Raw genomic sequence first — 24,172 nt, forward strand, 5'->3', positions numbered from 1 at the left:
GGACTATTGAAAGGAAAGGCAGAGAGGTTGGCTGGAACCATTCAAATCTGGCCTGCTACTCAATGCAACTCCTTTTGGTAAGTCATTCCTTCGTGAAGTATTTGTGAGCTGTCCGAGTAACTGATGTGTGCAAGCTGCAGGGACATAAATAGGCAGAAAAGCTTTGGCAAAAATTTGTGATTGTTTGAATGACTTGCCTGTGCAGCAACATAGTGGTTTGCTATTTAAAGTGTAATTTGTTTATAAAATAGAAGTATGTTAGTATTATTCATAGGTTGGTGCACTCACATCGCCTCACTCGCACTCACACCCATGAGTGTGAGAGTGGATGTGAGCGGGAGTGAGTGTGGGTGCGAGTGAGTGGATACGAGCGGAGTGCGAGTAAGTGGATGCGAGCGATAGTGGGTGTGAGTGCGAGCAGGATGTAGACTTGAGTGTGAGAGTGTGGATGCGAGCGGAAGTGAATGTGAGAACGAATTAGTGAATTTGGGTCTCAACGGGATGAGCGTGAGTGGACGTGAATATGAGCGGGCATGGGTGCAAGTGTGAGTGAGTGGGTGTGGATGTCAGCAGCGATGAGTGTGAGTGAACGGATGTGATTGTGAGCGGCGATGAGTATGAGTGTGAGTGCGTAAACCTGAGTCCCAATGGGGATAAGTGCGAGTGAGTAGATGCGAGTTTAAGCAGGCATGAGTGTGAGTGGAGCTGAGTGTCACGGGTCGAGAGTGTGAGTGAGCCCCTCTTTATGGTGCCAACCTATGGTATTATTGCAGTAAGCCAGTAGGTCCCAAGAACAGAACATACAGAAAACACCTCCTACAAAGGGTGACAAGAGGTGATGTGTACAGTGAACATCATAACTGAAAAACAGTGAAACCAAAGCTCAGAATCAGTGAAACTATGCTGATGCATCAAATATTTACCGCAGACAAGGTGACAGGCTTTTGCAGCCATTCCACAGCTGCTACTCTATTTCTGAGCTCATCAGCGAAAAAGGACGAAATCACTCTGTTTCTCATGTGCTTTTCATATAGCAAGCAAGCAGTGACATTCATTACGGTGCAATCCCATCATGCAATTGCTGCAAAGCATACCCACCGCCACCACAGTGCCATCTCCACTGAAAGCAAGAAGCTTTGAAAGAACGACACTGTACAGGTAGGAAAGAAAGATCCTTTATACATACCAACCCTTAAATTAAAGAAGAAAGCAACAAGGTTAAGCACAACAGTGCTAAAAAGTACAAAAGCATGAATGGTAAAAACTAGCTTTCCTATGGACTAAGGTGACTTTTTTGTTGAGCCAGGTAGCTGTCTTCATTAAACCAACTGGCCCAATTATTCAAGATAAGAGTGAAAAAAAAGAAAAATAAGAGAAACTCTCAAAACTTGCAAAGCCTAGAACCTCCAGTGTTAAGCTGAAAACATTTTTATGCTTAGGGTATATCTTAATGTAACAACTCTGCTGAGGTACTCATCGTGAGTACTGGAGTCCAATTTGAAGGCTCCGCGCAGATCCCATAGTTTACAAATGTTTAAAAATTGCTGCTTACAATTAGTTAAGGTGACACCTCATCGTGCATTTTGCCTAAATGATGTGGGCAGAGCAGGCTTCAGTATTAACCTGCTTCTTTCTTATTTTTTTTTTCCAACATAGAGGCATGCATTGATTTGAAGGAGGGAGAAGGAGCATTGATTTGGTATTAATGAAGCGAGCTCCGAAAAGTTTTGCAGTGAGGTGACGAGTGACAAAATAACAATCACCCGAGCGCTTTTCATAACGAAAGTAAATTCATGGTCCTTTTAATGTTTGAGTAGATCCAGTAAGTGATAACAATTCAAATGATGGCTACAAAAACCTCTGGTATGACTTCAATGCTACTCAAATGCATATTTTGTCCGCCGTGCTGTGCAGGTAAGTGGCGCCATCTAGGCTTTAACCTGGAAGCTATGTGTGCCATTTAAAATGTTGCTAACATGCCAAATGCAGGGGCATAGCCAGGGAGGGTGTTTCAGTGTAATTTTCTGAACTCTGTACCCATTGTACTGCAAAATTTTGTTCTAGTGATGTCTAAGACACTGTAATGAATATATGCATGGCAATTTTTTTTATAACATTTATAAATTTTTTTATTTTGAAATGTGCAAGAGTTATGTCAATAATGTTTGTGCAAGTAGATTGAACAATGAGGCAGAAATCATGATGAGACAGCACTCAATATTTAGCAGATTAATTACTGAAAATTAAGTTAGCTTTCTTACTATTGACGAAGAAAAATTATATCATGAAATAAAAGGCCGTCAACATCAAAGATGAGCTGAGTTTATAAGATTTATCAATTCTCAATACTGAGTGACCACAATTATGGGGGACAAGCTCCGCCTTTAAGGGCATGATGTGACAGCGTAGGCTACCAGCCCACATGTAAAGCCCTACTTTAACCAAGCCATATGAATGTGCCTGCGTGGCCTAGGGATAACATGAATGCAAGGGTCTTGGCAGCCTGATTCTGATATCACCCTCCCATATGAAAGGCGAGGCCAGAATTGGCAGTGCCTGCCAAACGTAATGTCAAGAAGCCCTACATCCAATTAGCGCTCGGCCATGTCAGCTGCCAGCGCCATTGCTCAACGGCAACGTTTGCGGATGGTCGTCGACGCAGGATTTTTAGTGAGCAGAGCCATCAACGCTATTATGTTAAAAATATGTTTGTGAAAGCTTGCCAAGTTTGATTTGTTCTACTGCGTATTTAAGAATTTGTACTGTCTTAGCAGCCGCTATTCGACTTCATAATGTGTTCAACCCCCGCCATTGTGCAGGATGTAGAGGTAATCGGGAAAGTGCGATGCAGTGACCACAGGATGGTGAGGTCCTGAATTAGCCTAAATCTGAAGAAGGAACGCAACAGATTAGTAAGAAAGAAACCCATCAACGAATTAGCGGTGAGGGGGAGGGCAGAAGAGTTCAGGATCTCGCTACAGAATAGGCATTCAGCTCTAACTGAGGATGGCGACGTTACCCTAGAGGCAAGGAACAATAATTTCAGAGATATCATTACTGAGTGCGCGGTAGAAGTAGGCGGTAGGATAGTTAGAGAGGATACCGGTAAGCTGTCTAAGGAGACGAAAGATTTGATTAAGAAACGCCAGAGTATGAAAGCTTCCAATCCAACAGACCAGATCGAATTGGCCGAGATATCAAAGCTAATCAATAAGCGCAAGGTGGCCGATATAAGGAAGTATAACATGGAGAAAATTCAGCATGCTGTAAAGAACGGGGGAAGCCTTAAAGCGGTAAAGAAGAAATTGGGCATAGGCAAAAACCAGATGTATGCGATAAGGGACAAGGCGGGCAACGTCGTCACTAATATGGACAAGATAGTCAAAGTAGCCGAGAAGTTCTATACAGATCTCTACAGCAGCCAAAGTAGTCAGAACCGTAATGAGATTGGCGGTAGGAAAAACAGTCAGACGTTCCACCAGTGACGAAAGACGAGGTCAAGAAAGCATTAGAAACTATGAAAAGGGGGAAATCAGCTGGAGAGGATCAGATAACTAGAGATTTGCTAAAGGACGGGGGGGGATATCGTGCTAGAGAAACTGGCTACCCTGTATACGCAGTGCCTGATGTCATCGACGGTACCGGAACCATGGAAGAATGCAAACATTATCCTCATTCACAAGAAAGGGGACTCTAAGGACCTTAAAAATTACAGACCAATCAGCTTACTGTCTGTTACGTATAAGGTATTTACTAAGGTAATCGCTAATAGAATCAGGACAACCTTAGACTGCAATCAATCAAAGGATCAAGCAGGGTTTCGGAAACGGTACTCTACTATCGATCATATCCATACCATCAACCAGGTGGTAGAAAAATGCTCGGAATATAACCAGCCCTTACACATAGCATTCATTGATTACGAAAAAGCATTTGACTCAGTTGAAACCTCGGCGGTGATGCAGGCATTGCGAAATCAGGGGGTAGACGAGCCGTACGTGAAAGTGCTGGAAGATATATATAGTGGCTGCACAGCAACCATAGTTCTGCATAAAGAAAGTAACAAAATTCCCATAAAGAAAGGTGTTAGGCAAGGAGACAATCTCCCCAGTACTATTCACAGCTTGTTTAGAGGAAGTATTCAGAGACTTGGAATGGGAGCAGTTAGGGATAAGGGTAGATGGAGAATACCTCAGTAATCTGCGATTTGCTGATGACATTGCCTTGCTAAGCAACTCGGGGGATGAGCTGCAAATAATGATTGATGACCTAGACAGAAAAAGTAGAAAGGTAGGCTTGAAAATCAATATGCAGAAGACTAAGGTAATGTTCAACAGCCTCGGAAAGGAACAGCAGTTTACATTAGGTAGCGAAATACTGGAAGTAGTAGGCGAATATGTCTACTTAGGACAGGTAGTAACCGCAGATCCGGACCATGAAAAGGAAATAACAAGAAGAATAAGATTGGGATGGTGCGCATTTGGCAAGCACTCGCAGATTATGACTAGCAGCTTATCGGTATCGCTCAAGAGGAAAGTATACAACAGTTGCATCTTGCCTGTACTCACCTATGGGGCTGAAACATGGAGGCTAACCAAGAGAGTTCTACAGGACAACCCAGAGGGCTATGGAACGAAAAATGGTAGGGGTAACATTAAGAGATAGAAAGCGTGCAGAGTGGGTCAGAGAAATAACTCAAGTTACCGACATTCTAGTGGAAATTAAGAAGAAGAAATGGACATGGGCAGGACATGTAGTGCGAAGAGAGGATAACCGATGGTCGCTGAGGGTAACAAACTGGATTCCAAGGGAAGGAAAGCGTAGCAGGGGGCGGCAGAAAGTGGGCGGATGAGATTAAGAAGTTCGCAGGGGTCAAGTGGATGCAGCTAGCACAGAACCGGGTTAAGTGGAGAAATATGGGAGAGGCCTTCGCCCTGCAGTGGGTATAATCAGGCCGATGATGATGATGACTGTCATTCTTGGTATCATCATTGAAACCAAACAAACTCCTACATCGCCAAATGTACAAATCGCATGTTTATCTGATGCAATGCGTGAGGTCAACACCGCGAGCTTTCAAATGCATGTCTTTTTGTGTTTGATGTTTCGAGCCATATTACCAATTAACGAAATTAAAAAACTGGGCTCACCTGCAATGTTGACGGTCTTTAATTTTTGAATATATATAGTAGGGTATAACTCAAGATAGCAGCGGTAAATGCCCTTCAAAGGAGGCCCTTCAGCCGTTAATGTCAACTAATGTCATGATGCTGCCGTTAATCCCATTTAACGACTGCACCTGAAAATCATTCGCGATTTCACGTTAGGGGATCAGCCACAATGTAATGAGTCGATGCCAATGATTGGAGGGCCTCTTTTAAATGGTATCCATCGCTGCATTCCTTCATAGTGCCCTGTTCTCGCAACTATAAAATATAATTACTTAATTGTAATTAATGCTCCTGTTATTCAGCTCTGTCATATACATAATGTCAGCCTTTCTGTACAATCCACCCGCGCAGGGCACACCAACATATTTCACAGTTTTAAAATAAGCATCTGTAAATATATATAAGAAAACACCTTGTTTATTTAACGGTGCAGCTTAAAGTCATTATTTACGCGAGATATATGGAAGAAAGTAGAGACCTGCTTTTAATATTACTGCTCTCGGCAGCAAAAATCATCTGGCAAAAGTGTCAGTCACATTGCAGAAAATGTCGTTTTCTTTGCACAAATTGCAGTTTGCCAAAGCTCCTGTAAGCGCTGTTTGCACATAGTATTCTTAGTCTGCAAATAAGGAAAAGACTTTCATACTGGCACCATAATCTGTAGCAGAGAGTGAGTGCCATCTCTGCACATAACGTAGCCTTAGCAGTGCTGCACGCAACTATATTTGAGATGGAGAATAAGGGCATAGCCTTTTGTTACCTGAAGGCAAGTACTTAGGTAGCCAGCAATCCAACAGCACTTCTCACTGCTTACAGAGTCCTTCACTGAAAGGCCACTGGCCTTGTTTACGATATAGTAACATTCTTTTTATTTTTTCAGAAATAAAAAGAAAGCAATTCCAAAGCACGCCATTTAACGGAGCATCAAAGTAGTCACAAACAGGCAAACGTAAAAATTAGCACTCGTGCCGAGCAACTCACATCGTGTGTGGAGCCTTGTAGCATCGAACCGTGTTCCTGCGAAGACAGCGACCCATCGGGTGATGCGGTCAGAGAAGATTTTGCCGTCCGGGGCACGGTGCCAGGAGCCAGAGGTGCCGGCCGCTTGGGCTGCAGCGGGACACCTGCAACACAGCCACGTAACCAAGGTGAGAGGATGATCCAAAATCGGTACATGCAAGTTTCAAGTTTCAAGTTTACTGCTTCATACGTACAAGAAAGTAATTACAGTAAAATTTCTACAGAAGGAGCTTCCGTAGTGCAAGACTGTCAGGGGGCCTCCCAGAACAAAGCAAGTGAGGTAGAAATGCAAGAAATGAAAAGCAGTGTAACGAGTAACTAGTCTAAAACAAAACATACAAACAACCGATGTTGGCAAAAATATATCAATGAAAACTAAAGACGGTAAATATACAGCGCATCAACTTTAGTGCATAAAATACACTAGCACATTCAAAAACAGATTGTAACTGTTGAAGCATATCTATTAAATATACTTTCATGCGGTGATAGAATGAGTGAAAAGTATACAATGCTTTAATTTCTGAAGTTTAACAATTCCAGTAAGATATGTTGGCAAACAAGGTAGTGAATCTTCCGTAATTAGTTCCGACTTTTGGGAAAAGAAGATTATTGGGCTGTTAAAACCTGGTAGGATTAGCATTTACAAGTCAATTGGTAATGCTACCAATATAAGTGTGGTGATTGATTAGTTTATACATAATCGAGGATAATTTTAGGCTGAATAAGTGTTGAAGTGGAAGTATGTTCAAGCTGTGATACAGTGGTGAAGAGTATAATTGGAATGAACCGAGTGACACAAGTCTGATGACTTGATTCTGAAGGTGTTGAAGTCTTTCAATATGTGTGCAATATGCATTTCTCCAGCGAGACACACAGTAGCTAAGGTGACTATATAAATGTAGGCATAGCATAATGAACGTACTGCGAGGCTGAAAATATGTACGGGTTCTGATTATGATGTGAAGGCAGAACGAAACTTTATGCATGATTGACTGAGCATGGCGGTGAAACTATTTAAGTGCTTATCAAGAGTTACACCCAGAAACTTGGGAAGTTTCTGAGATAGGCAGGGCATAGTTATAAATGCAAATGTGAAACAGCAATAAAGGGTTCTGGCACTCTAGTTAATAAAGATGCACAGCTGTTATTTTAACAACATTCTGCATCCCTTCTAATCTGCAAATGCTTCAAGTTTTAACAGTAGAGTTTCTGTTAGTTTTGCCACGCTCTGCTCAGTCAGCAGAGTTAATCCTTTGCCTTTATGGCCAGCATTTACTGCAATTACATTTCTGCCTATAACGGGTGTTGCGTTCTTCTTAAAACGTAGGTCTCATTTGTATACATAATAAGTTATAGTTTATTTATCGTTATTGAAAAAGTCAATGGGGCGATCACACACGCACACAAAAAAGCAAAACAGAAAAAGATGTGACAACCTGGTGGCTTCACTGACTTGACCCATGCCCGTTTCTCTTCCATGGCTGCGACCCCTTGCACCGTCTGCACGAAGAACAGAGAGACATCATGCGCACCAGTTTTCTAATCTGCCACACTACTACAATCATTTGAACAAAAATTTGCAAAAAGTTAAACTCAGCATTTACAGTCTGATGCTGTTTTCCCTCCAAAGACAAAGGGTCGGAGTGGTTCATTAAAAAACTGACATGGTACAGCTAACATCTCTTCAGAAAATCTGACCCCTAAAAGCTCGGCAGGCAAAGACAAACAAAGAATCTGTGAGTCGACACCACATCATATCGAAAGCAGCTAAGAATGAAACAATGTTAAAAAAAATGATTTCAATTTCTTTTCAGCACTGTACAATGAGTACAGGAGTTCCTCACCGTCGGGAGATCAATAAGCTTCTGCAGCTCACTAGGACCCATGTGCTGAATGTGGTTGAAGTTGGACGGTGCAGAGATCATCCTCGACCGTCGGTCGCCACTGTAAAAAGGACAAGGATTGACAAGTGACGACAGCATGTCATATTCCGTATGGCTGAACTGTAAGTGCTCAACTGCTGGCTCTCTACGGAAACTAATCGAACTAGCACGGGCATGCACCCACTCCCGCTAGGCGTCACAAATTTGCACGTTAAACAACACAGAAGTACAATAATGTGTGATATATGTTTTCAGTGTGGTTCACTAGATGCAAAACAAAATGAAATATGATAAACTGTTGAAAAGAAATGCTCGAAAAGATTCTAGAAAGGCAAGCATTAAGATGCCCTGAGCACTTTAACACGTGTCTCCACACACAGCTATCTCCTTCGCTCCTCTCTTGATATCATTTTTGGCTTTCACAGAATCAGACTGACCGACTCCCGTTGGTGGAAGTGGTGAAAACACAAGTGGAGCTAAATGGGACCTCGCAAACACTCTCCAACTGTTTCCAAGTGTGTTCTAGCCACTTTCGATTGGCCTTCCTAAACTAGGCATTCTAGAAAGCCTAACAGCTGAAACGGATGAATGCCTTGGCGACAACAGATACCTCAGTAGAGGGTTTCATGAAGTTGGTCCACAGTGCACTTACCCCTTCTGCTTCTCGGCTTCGCGCACTGAGAACCTCCGCCTGGCCCGCGTCACCAGCGCGGCTGCCATGGAGGATGTGGACCCCCGGAGGGAGGGAGCCACGTGGGTCATGCCTCCGCCCATGCCAGTTCGGTGGGAACCGGGCTCCGCTGGGCCAGAGATGCGAACCGCCTGCTCTCTCCGATGGATCGGGTGCATGTAAATCACGTGCGGCGCTTCCGTGGCAAGCGTGAAGCACACCTGCCCATCACGGCACAGGGGCTTTGTCTGGAAAAGCGACAGAGATGAGAAACATAAGGCGCCACATCTCCGAGTAGATGACAGGGCTAATATAGACAGTACAATAGAGCAGTAGAGAATTGACTCGATTTGGATAAGTGCTCTCTGAAACACAAATCGATTAGTTGAAGTTCAGTTTCAATGTGTATTAACCTAAATGATTATGAACACTGGACTTCTGAGTGTGATTAGATGTGAGATAAACAAGAGTAGCAAAGAACTTCATTTGTATTTTTAATATGACTGAATGCGTCTGGTCTAACTTGTACTTATTACTGCACTGTAAGTACTGAAAGACTTGCTGCAGACACAGATCCAACCTTGTTGGACATTTGCATAAAGCAAGTAGCAGGTGTAATAAAATGGAGCGTAAGCCTTTGTTACCCATTGATGTGGCAGCCACCTTTTGCTTTCCAGGTCAGTTTAAATGCAACTCTGACAGCAGCGAGTCGGAAGTATATCCTTACTCTTTGCGGCAAGCACCCAAGCCACTAGGGCATTATGCAACACTTGGTTTGAGCATTTATAAAGCAGTTACGTCCTCCCTATCTTTTCAATATTGAGCTGCCATCATTACTCACAGAGTCACCCGTCCATTCCTAATACAGATCCAACAATGCTTTAGCATAATTTGGTTATTAATATTGCAAGCATCCACACTTTTGCGAGAAAAGTTCAGTTCAGTTTATTACCTTAAATGTCCCCCGTAGGTGCATTACATAAGGGTTGGGTTCTTATACAAACACTAGGAATCATTGTAAGTAATTTTTGCAAAAATGGTTATAAAAATGGTCAGAAAACCTGCACCAGCAGGTTTTCTACCCTGAAAGTTTTTATATCTAAATACACAGAGATTAGTTGTGACTGGAGTTGCACAGTACCAAGGTAATTATTGAGCAAACAAGAAGTTAAAGTTCGGAGTGTAGAACACACCACGCAAAGCTTACCTTTTTCAGGTTCATCGTCTGAACCCAGTCTCCAGATGTTACCTCAAACACATCCACGTGGGACTCCATGTAAACACAGAGGTATGAGTCAAAATAACCTGCACATCATGTTTGTGCGTCAGTACAAGAAACACCAAGATAACAACACACAACAATCAAGAAAATAAAAATTGGATGCAGTATACAGCACAGACGACACAGGATTGGAGTAAAGCAAGTACAAATGAAAATTCTTACAGGAACAGGGATTCTATGCACAAAGGATGCAAACTGAGGATGTAACATGTACTATGAACAAAATTGCACTATGTACTATGTACAACACTTTGCCTGGCTTGGCCATGTTGGCTTAGCTAATGCCAAGGATTGCTTGCTTGGAGAACATAACAAGCCCAGGCTATCAAATGATGCATGGTGGCTTAAATAAATGCCAATGAAACTGCAATGGTTTTCTATATTTGTTTTGTGTTGGGTTTTATGGCACATATCAGCTAAGGCTATCATGCACCAAGCGTGAGGCCTTTTTAAAAATTCTTTTTGTTGTATGGACTGGACTCTAGTTTTTCAGATCTACAATTTTTTTAAGGTATTCGCTTCTTTTAAAAGATTAAATATAGGTATAGGGAGGTCAACAAAGACACTCTCACCTAAATTCCAGTACAGAATGTGTTTTCTTTAATGTTTTGAAGTTTCTACATGAACATAAGGCATGGTTTACAGTGAGGTCATCTACACGTGCATCACATACGAGTTTGTTGTTTTGTCACTACAGTGAAAGCTCGTTAATTGGAATTATCAAATGAACTCGAAGAATCGGACGAGAACCATTTGCATTGCAGTAAATTTACTGTATTTACTCAGATAATGAACCTGCTTGCATAATGGACCTAACCCTCACTTTTACCGCTGAGAGTTAAAAAGAAAGTCTACGTCGTTAATGTGTCTCTCTGCTTCGCGCTGCCATCATAGTCCACAGTGCATTTCTGGCAGCGATAGCGGCTCAAGTATCCTTTAGTGTTAGCTCTAGCAGTAAAGGAGGGGGGGAGGGGGGCAAACTTGGCAGTGTGCCAGTGGCCTTGATTCCTCGTTGGCACTCATCCTCTCATCCTTTAAGGTGCGACGTGGCAGTCGCAGTGTTCACAAGCAGCCTGCGTCCCTGCGTGAAGTGTGAGGCTTCACCACACGGCACGCTGGGCAGTTGGCGAGTGTACATTTTTGGGAGCAGCGGAAGAAATGCGAGGGAAGCGCATAGAAAACCCACTACCGCTGTCAGAAATGCCGTGCCTCTGCGATCAATCAGCTGGAAGATGCATGGCTAATGACTGCCGTTGGCGCGAAACCCATAAAAGCGAAACAAACTATGTAGTCGGCCTATTGATGAGGCTTTTTGTGTTTTGTCGCACTTGCCGTTGCACGCGTGTAAGAGGTGCGCGGTCTACTGCGCAACATCTAATTCAGGTATGACGAGTGCTATTCTGAACCAACTCACCCGCAAAAATATTCTATTCAGATGATCATGCAATCATAACTGGATGCAGCTTAATCGGCGCGAGACCTGTAGCGCTCGTTCGATGCAACAGCTTTACATGGCCGTTGGCTGGACCGAGCCAACAGAAATACTTATTCGTATTTCCGAATTAACAGGGGTCAAATTATTGAGCATTGAGTTGTTGCAAGTCTGGGAGGTCACGCCGAACAGACAGCAAGCAGCTGCCGCCATGGTTGCCACCCGGGCTCCTTACCCTCCGGCGCCACCGGTCGCCACGCCAGTCATGTAACGATTAAGCTTTACCCACTGTCCCATGGTTTTACCTGGTTTTTCCCTTGCCCTTGTTTTAGACGCGTGCAGCCGCATAACTATGTCACCTTATTGCAGGGACATTTCTTTGGTCATGTGCTGGACGCCAGGCCGGCCAGACGTGGCACCGCATAGTTTGAATTATCCGTAGCAGAACTGATTCGCATTTGAATTAACCTTTTTTTGTGCACAGACCTCTATGGAGCTTGGCCGGACCAATTTGTGAAGTAGTGTAATTCGAATCAACCGAAAATTCAAATTACTAAGGTTCAAATTAACCAGCTTTCCAGTGTGAAGTTGTGTGTACTGTGTGTGTACAGTGTGTGCATGTCCTACAAACGAAAATGGCATAAAATCTCTTCCTTGAACTTTTCCTGGTGAGCGCATGACTTCTATTTTCCCTACACGGCTTTCTCTATTTCTGCATTATAAAAGCAAATAAATGCTTTTAAGAACAAAGAGCCAGTACGAGTACCGTAATAGTGTCTTCACATCCTACTCTGCAGTTAATATAAACAGGCAATCAAAATCTAGTCGTGTTTTTATGAGCCAAGCAAAATAAAAAAATTATTACGGAAACGGCAATAACCAACTTACTGACTGACAGGGGCACGGCGGAAAACATGACCTCCTTTTCACGGGTCTTCTTTCCCTGGCCGTTGACAAACACACCCAACTCTGGCAAAGTGAAAACAACAGTGATCAAGCGCTGCACGACATCAGTGCATTGAAAAGGACACGAGCAACCCCCACTCCACACTTACGGCTGAACACCAACAAGTACTCGTTGTTCGGAAGCTCCACAGCCATAAAGGCATCCATGGGATTGTGATGGAGAAAAGACAGGTTGTTGTCTGGTTGGACCAAACCTGCAAGTGGCAAAACACATTAATTAAAAATGAACAAGCCACATTTGTCGAAGGGTATCTATTATGCGGACTGTAATGGTTAGTGTTCTCATAGCTTCGGGGTTCTGAAGGTTTTTATCTGATAAAAAAAAAAGAGCTAATAGCTGCTAGGCTTTTCAATTAAGAACTGAAATAAATCATGCTGATATCAATTAGCCAAGAACTATGATAGCTGTTCAAGAATTGAAGTGTGGCGATTTTCAAGCATAAAATCTGTATTTTCACTGAAATAGCATGTGTATAAAATAAGACCATTTATTTAGCTCCTCTTCAATGGAAAAAAAAGAAAAAAGCTAAGAACATCTTAAACACCAGGAAATTTTTCCTTCCCTTCCAGTGTTCACAGCTGAGCTGAGGAGCTGTGGAATTCCAGAGCAAAAGTGTGCAACAAGCCTAGCTGCTGGGGTTGGAGGTCAAGAGAGGAAGAGGGCAAATGGACCTTATAAATGGTGGCATAGGCAGGAAGTGCTGCCCAACTGACAATGGAACAGAGGCATCACAAGTGTGGACAGCATTATTTGGCGCAAGAATTCCATATGTTAACAGAATACACTAGTACCAACCCTAGACCGTGACATCCCAACCACAAAAAAAAACCTTTCTCCCAGCCGGACAAACAGACTGTAAGGGACCGACGGACACCAGATTAGCGCGGGCCCCGATGGAACGCTGTGGCGAACGCACTCGTGGCGACAGGCGGGTCGTGACAAGAACGCTCTGTTCTTTTCTTTCTTTCTTTTTTTTGTACACTGGGTTGAGCGCGCTGTCTCGACCTCGCGGGGGCAGGTGAGACGCTCATTCAATGCAAGCGCCCAATGGAAGGACGTGGCCCTAGAAGTTTTGCCTTTCCTTTTTTTTATGAGAGAGAGGGTTTAGTCCTCCTTAAGTTGAAAGGGGCGCTGGACGTCGGAACGAACCAATCAGGTTGATGTTGGTTGTGATTGGTCGTTGCGGAAATTAGGGCTGGACCTAAGGGGGTTAAAACCGAGCCCGAGGGCACGGTCCGGCGTTCCGGACTAGGTTTTATGCTCGGCATCGTCGGCTATGCCGAGGTGGGAATATTTCCCTTTTAGCCGGTTCCAACCTGTACCTCTGCTGTAAATCTTGTAAATATTTGCTGTGTGTATAAAATTCAGTTGTCTTCTCGTCAACACCTGCCCTCAAGTCTTCGCTCATACCGTCTCCGACGGGGTGTCTCTGGCGCAAGGAACTTCCGCTGCAACACGGTATACCATCTCTGACGGCGCACCCCTGGTGCACAAGTAAAAAGAGCCACCAACGGAACTTCACTCAGACATTGGGCAAGCACTCACAGACTGGCTCCGCAGTGCCCTGCAGATTGTACAGGTAGAAGAGGGAAGGAAGGCCCACACAGAGCCGGTCCTGCCACACGTCCAGGCACTGGGCCACTCCGGGGACGCTGATGACTTGCCGGCCACCATGGCGGCTCTTGGTCCGGTTCACTTGGTGCACCAGGACCTGCAAGCAGGGTCACAGGTCAATTATTTAAGGTGAAAGCCTTTGTCAGCTCACGAGTGGCGCCCAAAGTATGCGCAGGAACTGTGCGCGAAATGTGTCCACGCAATTTCACAGGATATTGGTGAGGTTCTGGTATATAGTGACTGATATTTACAGCTAGTGATAGTAATAAGAGTCAGTTATGCAAAAGAAAGGAAGAAAGAAAGCATATCTCTGTCTTTCTCTCTCTCTAGAGAGAGATACTTTCTCAAGGAATTGGGGGCGCTCCAAGGATAGCAGCAAGGCGGCCAAAATGCTTTCACCTTGCTGCGTGTAGGTGACTTAAGTGCTCCCCTGAATTTTTTTGCTGGAGTTTTCCACATATCAGAAGTGGCCACTTTAACTTCCTTTTTTCATATCAATGTAGCAGAAAAACTGTTCAACACAATTTGCACTAGCTATAATAGTGCCTTGTTTAGTCCATTCAACACTTTGTTCGCATCAACATAACGCATAAAATGAATGGCCTTCCAATAACTCAAACTACACATAACTGCAACAGACTTTCGGCCCTTTGAGTTCAACTTACCGAGGGCTGGCTGTACCAGAGTATCACGGCATGAGTTCAATGAAGTCTAACCCAGACTTGCCTCACCTGTCCTTGCACCCATTGACACTCTTTTCATGCGCTTAGTACACAAAATGTTGAGAGCACGTGAGATGCCATACTGTTGCAGGCTGTAAGTTTGTGTGCACAAAATGTCAATTTGACAATCGATAGTTTGAACATATTCGCTCGAACAGTACAGTACAGTACCCTACGTTTCATTTGATCCAAATGTTTGATATTCAAAGTCACGAAGCGTTCATCTCAAGCAGATAATGTTTCTGGAACACTTTCCTTGTGCGATTTAGGTATTCAACATACCTCCTGTAGGATGACCTCACAGCATGTGCAACTAAAGGCACCAGCATGCAATGGCGCAATTGCAGTCAAGAGCAGTATCTGGAGGCAAGTGGCCATTAGAGGCAATAAAATGGTGCCAACTTCCATGCCCTCCACTCAAATGCGGCCCAACTGGCAATCAAAATTGCAAACAGAGTTGCTAAACGGTGGAAATTACATACACTCTCGAGTATAGAGCTCATCTGGGAAAGCGACAGGCATCATAAGCGAGCCAGATATATGGTGCAGTTCAAATCTTTGATAGCTGTACATGCAAATTTAGATGCAATGCCATCTGCCATTTTGCATTAATGCACCCAAATCTCATGTTTGTCACAGGCTGATATGTATGAGCCGAAATATTTTTCTTTTTTTAATTATCGAGTAAATCATCATCAGCACGAGGAACGTCATGTACCCATTTCAACCAGATTACCTCCGACCCTTGAAACGGGTTGGATCCAGGCATGGAAACTTTCCCGGTGGCAGATTGTTGATTTGGTTTGGTTTGTCGGGTTTAACACCCCAAACCGACTCAGGCTATGCACGTTAGGACAAGACATCATTTTGGAAATGCCTGTTATGCCGTTCGACGTCTTTTGCGTACCAAAAGTATTTGACACACTTTGTTCAAAGTAATCGTAAGAATATTACTGTTTGTTTCGAACCAAGAAAGCACTATAACGAAGGAACTTGGAATGAAGTAATGCACGCAAATGCCGTGTATATCCGTGTTCGAAGAAGGCGGGAGGCAAAGGTACCTGTTTTTTGACGGCAACACAGAAGTAGTAGGTGGGCGTGCCGCCATGGTCCATGTGGGTGGTGCAGAAGGTGGTGCAGCCCTTGGTGTCGGCCACCTTGATCCAGTCCACATCATGACCATCGAGGGCACCCACAGGAATCAGGCGCAGGTGCCGCTGCTTGCCTGCATATAGAAGTGCCAACATCCTCGGTGTCATACCAACACTAACCAATACCTACTACATGCACGCCTCACAAGGATGAGTATGATTCAGCAAGACGGGTTCACTCCAGTTTCACAATTTCGAGAATTCTCTGCACTTCATCTAAAGAAAAAAAGAAAAGAAGAAGAAAAGGAAGATAAAGGAGTCGTTCCCAACCGTAAGAAAATTTGAGTGGCGGCATTTTCATGCTCCAACCAACATGTCTTGTGCTTGCCGATTTCCTGATGATGCAAATATTGCACAACGCAAATTTTCTTGCAGCCCCACTGAGATTTGCATCACTAAGGTTTTACTACAGTACAAGTATGGCGCCATGTCTAAAAGTACAACATAACATAATGCACATATTCGGCGAATCCAAGCAAGCATGCCTCATTTGTGACAATCTACGTTCGACCAGACATACTTAAGTAAGAAAGCAGTTTCCACATTGAGCCCATTCTTAACGAAGAGAGATGCAATGTTCTTGCTTCAACCACATTCTTCATAAAAACAAAGCCAATTTTGCTTATTGCCCATGCTACAGCAAAAAAAAAAGTGGAACTCCACCAATAGGCAGCTGCACTTTAACACAGCCTTGGCAAACCACAGAAACAGCTTCACACACCTGCTATTGCAATGAGCAGCTGCTCCTCTGGAATGTATTCAAGTTGGGCAATCCTCTTGCCATCCCCAATGCGGGCTATTTCTAGTGGGGGAAGTTGGAAGCAGAAAGTTGTGCACACACATTTAGAAAGCAGAACAACCGATAACGACACTATGAGCGTCTGCAACAGCCAGAAAAATGCTATTCGATCAATGCAGAGAAGATTAACGCACAACCTGGCACGCCCTTCAAAGCACAGTGCAGTACTTTTCAAGCCTGTAGGAATGCTATCATTCCTTGCATTAATTCTTTTCTTTTTTTTAGCCTCTTTTCAACATTTTTACAGTTATAACATTCAATTCTTTTTTCTTCTTTTTCTGCCTTACTGTATGCTTATATTAGCACTTATAATTGCTTTATTTCTCAGCAATTTCATACCTGGACACTAATTATGAATCTGATCTCTTCCCTTCATGCAGTGTCAACAGCCATCAAGGTAGAAATAAACTGGATGTTCAGCATGCACTCCAACCAGCCCATATGTTTGCTTGGCTTGGGCATTTGCTCTTTTTGAATTGTTTAAGAAAACGTACCAAAGAGAACCTACAGTACATAGGCAGTTCTGCAACAGAGTGGCCACTGCTAATAAAGACAAACTGTGACTAGAACACACTAGAGAGATAGAAGAAAAGTTAATCATTGGAAAGCAAGTGATCCTACCTTCCCTGTCCAAGTCCACACAGTAGAGCCCTTCTTCAGTACCCAGAGCAACTCTGTCTGGTTCTGTGAAGGGAAAAAAAAGAAAGAATGCCCCAACATGCAACATCAGCATTGTGTGCCATGCACTCTTGTGTTGCTGCCACTGAAAGCATGCCACTCACCTATCACAGCTGCTGATAAGGCATTCTTGATAATCACAACAGTGCTATCTAGGATTTCCTTCGCCTGGAATACCTGCACAAAATGCCCCATAACACTGTCACAACATGATTTCACTTTTTGCAAATACATACTGCGGACATATTGCAATTACATATTGCACAGGACCGGGCTAACTGGAGGAGTATGGGGGAGGCCTTCGCCCTGCAGTCGGTATAGTCTGGATGATGACGACAATAAAATACATATTGCACTAATCAGAACCTCACAGAGAAAAAAGACATAGCCGTCTACCAGGTGAACCTCCAAGCAGTTTTTAATGGCCCCCAAACCATGTCTAGTCACACATTTTGTCTTTTATGGATGTTCCGGAACCAAAGGACTTGGGGCCTAATGACCAATTTCCAGTAAAAGATTCTTTTTCTCAGAAATAATGCCAGAGCAACGAGTGTTTTAACCTTTAAGCAAGTGTTTCCTCTTCTGCTTTCCTAGCAACAACACCCAACCCACCCCAACTTCTGCACACTTGTGGGTCATTGCGGGTTTGAATGCCTGCTTTACAACTAAAATTTTATTTTTCTTCCTTTAAAAGTGAGCCTCTACAAGTGCCACCAGTCACAGCGGCACTCCTTTGCTCGTTTTCTGTGACACTGCGCTCCTCTACTCCTTGATGTAACCGTTTTGTCTTGTTATGTGCCCGTCGGCGTTATTGGCTTTTGTATATACTAACTTCTTGCAATGAGAGGCAAAGCACCCATACAGCTAAACCATCCTTGCTTAGCTGAACATTTTCCTTTGGTGTCCCTATAAAAGGCTGAAATGTAACCACCCACTTCCCTGGGTGGTTGCGTCCGAAAAAGATGCCACTTAGATGGTGTCGACTACACCACATTTATTTACCCACTTCCCACTTATTCGGGCTGAAATTTGGCACATGGATAGCATAGCACAGTCTATCATTTTCTTTAATACCAGTTTAGATGTTGTATACTTGTCTAATTTGATCCGAATTCATTCCAAATCCATGTCGTCTGCAGCATCGACGACCCAAAAGAAGGCTTCCTATGGGTCGCCATTGCTGCAGACAACGCAGATTTCTAATTAATTCTGATCGAATCAAGCAAGGACATCATCCAAATTGGTATTAAACATGACAGACAATTGTATGCTGTCTGTGTGCAGAATTTCAGCACAAATGATCGAGCGATTAAACAGTTCGCATTCAGCGTTGCACCACTTGTTACAAGCAGCTGGCCAATGCCTTCACTTTTTTTTTGCACACCCGCTGCTCAACAAAATGTTTACCCTAAATGTCGCAACATTGTGAGTAATGCAGTGAGAGAGAGAGAGACTGACCGTCCGATGTGGCAGCTTGTTTCGGCGTAGGATGCGGTGCAATTCGTTGAGTGCGTCCACCCACTTGACCTTCTCACTCTCCTTGTCCACCATCATCAGGGTCTGGCTCTGAAGTCCTGGCGGGTCCATCATAGATGTCGACACCTGCAACCCCAGCCACACATCGTTGCAATACTAAACACAAAGCATGTTGCAACGAAACAAGCTGTCCGTTGCTACGTAAACGTTTAATGTGGAGCAATTGGGGTTAGAAAGGTGACATGCATAGATCTTCATTTCGAGATTCATACTCGGCTCAAAGAAAATTTAATTTCACAGCTCCCACAAACCATTAAACCACCACGAGAAGGCATAACTAAAGTGGGTTGAAGTTCTTTTTATTATTGTGTAAGCAATACTACGCGAGGTTCCAGCCCGTCTCGTAAACCCGGCCGGTAGCCACCTCTGACCTTTGAGAAGAAGAAGAGGAAAAAGAAGAAAGAAGAAGGAAAAGGAGGAAGAAGAAGAAGAACGAACAAAGAGTAAGCTACGTCGGCTTTGCTTACGCAACCTACCGGGTTTAACTAAAGCTAAACCCCAGCTAATATTTTTTTTTGCCTGTTTAGAGACTACCTTTTCCTCAGGCTGCAAAATGAACCTAATTTCTCAACCAACCTCCAGCAGTATATTTTTCCATCAAGTCACCAAAATATGTGGCACCGAAATACACACGATAACATTGGACAACATTACACACAAACTGCAGTCGTAATTGTCATAACATTTCTCCACAATAGTTTGAATCAGAGATAAGCAAATTATGGGCACTCAAGGTGAAGCTGCTCACCCTAAATATACAGGGAATGTCTTTCCGGTTGGCATGAATCACGTCCGACTCGAGGACAGACGTCACCGAGAACTCCTCATCCCTGCAGGCAGAAAAAAGTTAAATGCACTATGAAATTTGCAGAGCACAGCAGTTGCGCCACCTCAGCGTGCGCAGCTGAACTCGGGTGGTGTTAATGGCATTCACTCTTTTGTTTGAAAAGCTTGCCCCCACACTGGGATTTATGTAAACAAACTCTTTAGCAGTAACTGCAGGCCAAACATTGTTTCATTAGAAAATCGCAATGTTAAGCAGAAAAAAAGCACAGAGTTTGTTATTAACGCTGTCAGGTTGTAGGGGTTAAAACTAGGTTTATTGCTTCAAAGCGGAAATCCCGTCCATGGCGCAACACATCAGTTCCACACTCATAAGTACGCCCCGCTGACCAACGGCTCAGTTCAAACACTGTACCAAACTGCACCGCAGATCCCACACGCTCCTTCCATTGTCTCGACGCCATCTTCCTTCCTCCCCCGCACGCACCTGTGTTGACCCCAAACCACCGCCTCGCTACCCTCGTAACCGCCGGGCACCTCACAACGCACTTATTACACACTTATGAATGCATGTGAAATAGACACAGAGGATCAGTTGGCATGTGCAACTTTTCATTAATTAAAAACAGCATCTCAAACTACATTCACATATATAGAATATACATAGAAGATGCATAAAAATTAAAGGGATGCCTTTATAATACACAAGGTGCTGATGGATGCAATGTATCAGTTCAGATCAAGTGAGTTCAAATTAGTAAGTGTCCACTGCAACACTAGGCGGTGCAACCATCATCACCATTTGGTGGTGCTAGGGCGAAAGGAATGTAAAAATATATGATTTTTAATTTTTATTTCAAATAACACTGGTCGGTTGGTTTATGAGGTTTAACCTCCGAAAGCAACTCAGGCTATGAGAGACACTGTAGTGGAGGGCCCCGGAAATTTCGACCAGCTGGGGTTCTTTAACGTCCATTGACATCGCACAGCACATGAGCACCTTGCTTTTTGCTTCCATCGAAAAGCAGTCGCCGCAGCCGAGATTCAATCCTGCGTCCTTGGGTACGGCAGTCGAGCGCCCTAACTGCAACACCACTCTGGCGGGCATTTCAAATAAGAATACATGAATGGAGAGAAGACATAAGCCATGCCTCATGTCCAGCACTTGGGACGCTGCCACTGCGGGCTGCACGTTCTTGTCCTGAAGAAGGTCGTACAGGAAGAGCTTGAAGTCGCAGACAGCCACAAACTGACGTTGCCAACCCTTCTTCACCCCACCCAGCTTAGGCACCTGCACAGACAAGGATGAGGAAAGTGATGCTGATGCCGGATGCTTCACTGCCCCTTAATTTAACCATCTTTACTATAATAAATAGATAACAAACTTGACCTGCTCCAGGAATCAGGCAAGAGGAATCATGAAATGTGCGAGAATTTCGCTCACTGGCTGACAGTGGCTGAAGTGTTAATAAGCTTTGCGAAAGATGTGGAGCTCTGCATGAAATGGTATCAGCTGCACTGTGTACTGCCACGAACAGCTTGAAAGTTCTGAACATTTTTTCAAGATGTTCACGAGACAAATTTACGAGTATCATTAACTCCAAAAGCTTTCAGTTTTGTGCTTAACCATAACTTGCAGGGTACAGAATTCAAATGTAGTTGAACAACGGAAATTGTTAGCCTTTGTTGTTAGATTGCAGTTCCATGAGTAATTTCAGGCCACTTCCTGAAAAAAATACTAACAGTGCTCATGAAATTTTCTAGTTTCTGCTAAACAACTTGTCCCCCAAAAAGGCTAAATTAAAAAAAAAAAAAAGACACATTCCTGTGACATTCCTGTGATAAAAAACACCACATTTTTGCTTTGCGAGTTCAAAGCAGGATGTCAGCATACTATTAGAAGTTTAGCAACATGAATATGCATATGACAATATCACATTTGCCGTATCTACTGATATGATGAAGAAGCAACACTCACCTTCACATAACCTTCATAAGCCGTGCCTACACCTCTTGTGGGATCAATCCCCACTGGCCTCTTTGCTGAAATAATGTGCATTAGTTGTAAGTTTTATTATGTATGCAAAGACAAACATTCACGCGCACTGATTATTGCTTGCTCCTTGAATTTCCTCGGTAATGATTTCAACATCAAGAACACTGATGAATGTGTTGCATTTACTTGTACGTGAGTATCAACGTTTACAAAGAGCAGGGAGCTCTGTAACGGGAAAATTTGATAGTCCTGAAATACAACTTCAATTCCTAGATCTGCAATAACTATACATCAATCTAACCTTGTTTTCTTATTCTACGCACCAATCATTAAAAATATTCTGCAAATTCAATAGCCACTATCACTCAATGTTACTTATGTTATGACGCATCTGAATTGACTAACGAATCAAAAATGCAGTATAAATGCCGCTTCATTACTACTGCGATAATACGTCTGTAGAGAACACTCATTAGGGTGGGCCAGAAAATAAAGAGAGAAGGATAGTGCCGTTCCTGACAGAACAGCGCGAACAAAAGTCCCCCGATGTATTCACAGGACACAGACTGGTGCTTATATTTCCAGATGCAAGAGCTGCTGATGCCCAACACTGCACCTTACAAAAATGCCAATACTAGTATATCATGCATCAAAAGCCCACTGCATTTCAAATTAATTTAATGCACTGTGCATGGTAGCAGACCAGTAAAACATGCATATCCTTAAGGACACATATATAGTAGCATCACAATTACTTGGCTCAGTGCATTTTTCATCCTTACTTTGATCCATGGGCACAGGACAAACTGCAGGCACCTTGTCTTGACACGTGACATGACAGGCAAAGCCACACACTGTAAAAATGATTCAGAGGTCGACAAAAAAAAAAAAGAAAAAAAAGACACTTGCTTATTTACTTGACTTGGTAATCAAAGCTATCAGTCTCAAAGGTAAGTGCGAACATTACTCCTTCCTTGTACTTACGAGTTTTTCTTTTTAACCGAGTCAAAATCACAAATTAAAACAAAGTACTACAATCAACCTGCAACAGTAAGCAAAAGAGAACTTTCCTCTCGAAAAACTGTCGAAATGAATAAGAACAAGTAATTATTTTTTTAATGCATATCACATTAATAACTTGCAATCACTCACTACAGTTACTGTGGATGACAAACGTTTGCATTTTCCCAGTTTTGCTCTAAGGAGATCTGGTTCACTTTAACAAAGAAAAAAAGAGCACTCTTCACCGGCCTCTAGGGAATGGTGCTTTCAAGCCAGTCGCTACCACTTTAAGCACACTGCTTTAGTCATACTAGAACCTTGATATATTTGCACTGACAGTAATCCCCAATCTCATTGTAAAGAAATTCAGTAGTGTGAGGATTTGAGAGATCTACAGCATGTGCTTGTAGATGAATTAACAAATTTCAGCGCACAGGGTTACACACAAAGCTAAAGAATCTGTTTAAAATCTTAGAGTTGGCAAATTTTTCAGTAATGACCGTAAGCTTCAGCACTTAATTTCAAATTAACTGTAATAAAAAATTAAAGGGGTATACACACCAAATTTAGGTTTTATTTTTCTTCTTGATAAACCTTGTTAATACGCACAATATAAATGTGCATGAATCACATAGGTTTCGCCGCCAACCACTAGATAATTTATCATTTAATTTTTTTTCTTTCACCTCTTTCGGTTTCAACAGCCAAGCGATTGCTGTGACATTAAAATGAGGTCATGGTGAAGCCAAGGTAATGTGATGAGAAAAAAAAAAAACTTGAATACAATCATTTCTTTTTCACTAATTGTGATTCCTGTTAGTGAGGGAAGCTTACAGCAGTGAATTAATAGGATGAAAGAGCAATTATGCCTCACTTTTTCGTCCCTCGCATTACCTTGACTGAAATTTGGCGTCATAACAGTCACTCGGCTGTTAAAACCGTAACCGAACAAGCGAGAAAAAAAATTATAAGTTATTCAGTCATCGTAGGCAAATAGCACATGCTGATTAGAGTATACCAATGTGTTACACATAATTGCAATGAATAACATATGCAACCAAAGTGTCTATAGTTATTTAAAATAGTCAATTTACAATTTAACATAGACAAATTCAATCAATCTGAAAACCTGTGGCTGCAACCCGATGGTCACATTTCTAATTTTCTTGCTAGTTTTAATGAGCTGGAGAGTTCCCTGACTAAAAGTTTTTTGCACAGCTTGACTCAGTTCAAGTATCACGCACAGGACGTAGCGAAGCGTACACATTCAAAACAAACAATCGCAATCAAATAAAACCAATATGTACTTGTACATACACACCATCCCCAGAAAAAAACAACAGCAACAAAAAAAGAGCATTGCAAAAGTATTGCACACGAAGTAATTACATCACTATAATGTACCTTTGGAACCATTTTTTTTCTTTTTTTCCATTGAACACTTTATCCTGATGCATGTTTAA

At 42.9% G+C, this 24,172-nt stretch overlaps 1 protein-coding gene across 1 annotated transcript in view; it reads right to left on the reverse strand.

Annotated features, from left to right (window-relative positions):
* The window catches only part of gek (serine/threonine-protein kinase gek), a 141,700-nt gene that overhangs the window by 5,672 nt on the left and 111,856 nt on the right, over nt 1-24,172 (reverse strand). The window contains exons 26-42 of the mRNA XM_084582613.1: nt 22,490-22,561; nt 21,690-21,754; nt 20,863-21,002; nt 19,677-19,758; nt 18,851-18,994; nt 17,497-17,569; nt 17,336-17,398; nt 16,637-16,717; nt 15,826-15,989; nt 13,974-14,139; nt 12,517-12,621; nt 12,350-12,430; nt 9,955-10,052; nt 8,730-8,995; nt 8,039-8,138; nt 7,631-7,694; nt 6,153-6,295 (exon numbers count right to left, since the gene is read on the reverse strand). Coding sequence (XP_084438739.1) covers nt 6,153-6,295; nt 7,631-7,694; nt 8,039-8,138; nt 8,730-8,995; nt 9,955-10,052; nt 12,350-12,430; nt 12,517-12,621; nt 13,974-14,139; nt 15,826-15,989; nt 16,637-16,717; nt 17,336-17,398; nt 17,497-17,569; nt 18,851-18,994; nt 19,677-19,758; nt 20,863-21,002; nt 21,690-21,754; nt 22,490-22,561 — 1,907 coding nt within the window. The remainder of the gene's footprint in view (nt 1-6,152; nt 6,296-7,630; nt 7,695-8,038; nt 8,139-8,729; nt 8,996-9,954; nt 10,053-12,349; nt 12,431-12,516; nt 12,622-13,973; nt 14,140-15,825; nt 15,990-16,636; nt 16,718-17,335; nt 17,399-17,496; nt 17,570-18,850; nt 18,995-19,676; nt 19,759-20,862; nt 21,003-21,689; nt 21,755-22,489; nt 22,562-24,172) is intronic.

This window comes from Amblyomma maculatum, chromosome 10 (assembly GCF_055883805.1).
Source record: "Amblyomma maculatum isolate TAMU_Amacu chromosome 10, ASM5588380v1, whole genome shotgun sequence".
In the NCBI taxonomy this organism is placed as follows: Eukaryota; Metazoa; Arthropoda; class Arachnida; order Ixodida; family Ixodidae; genus Amblyomma; species Amblyomma maculatum.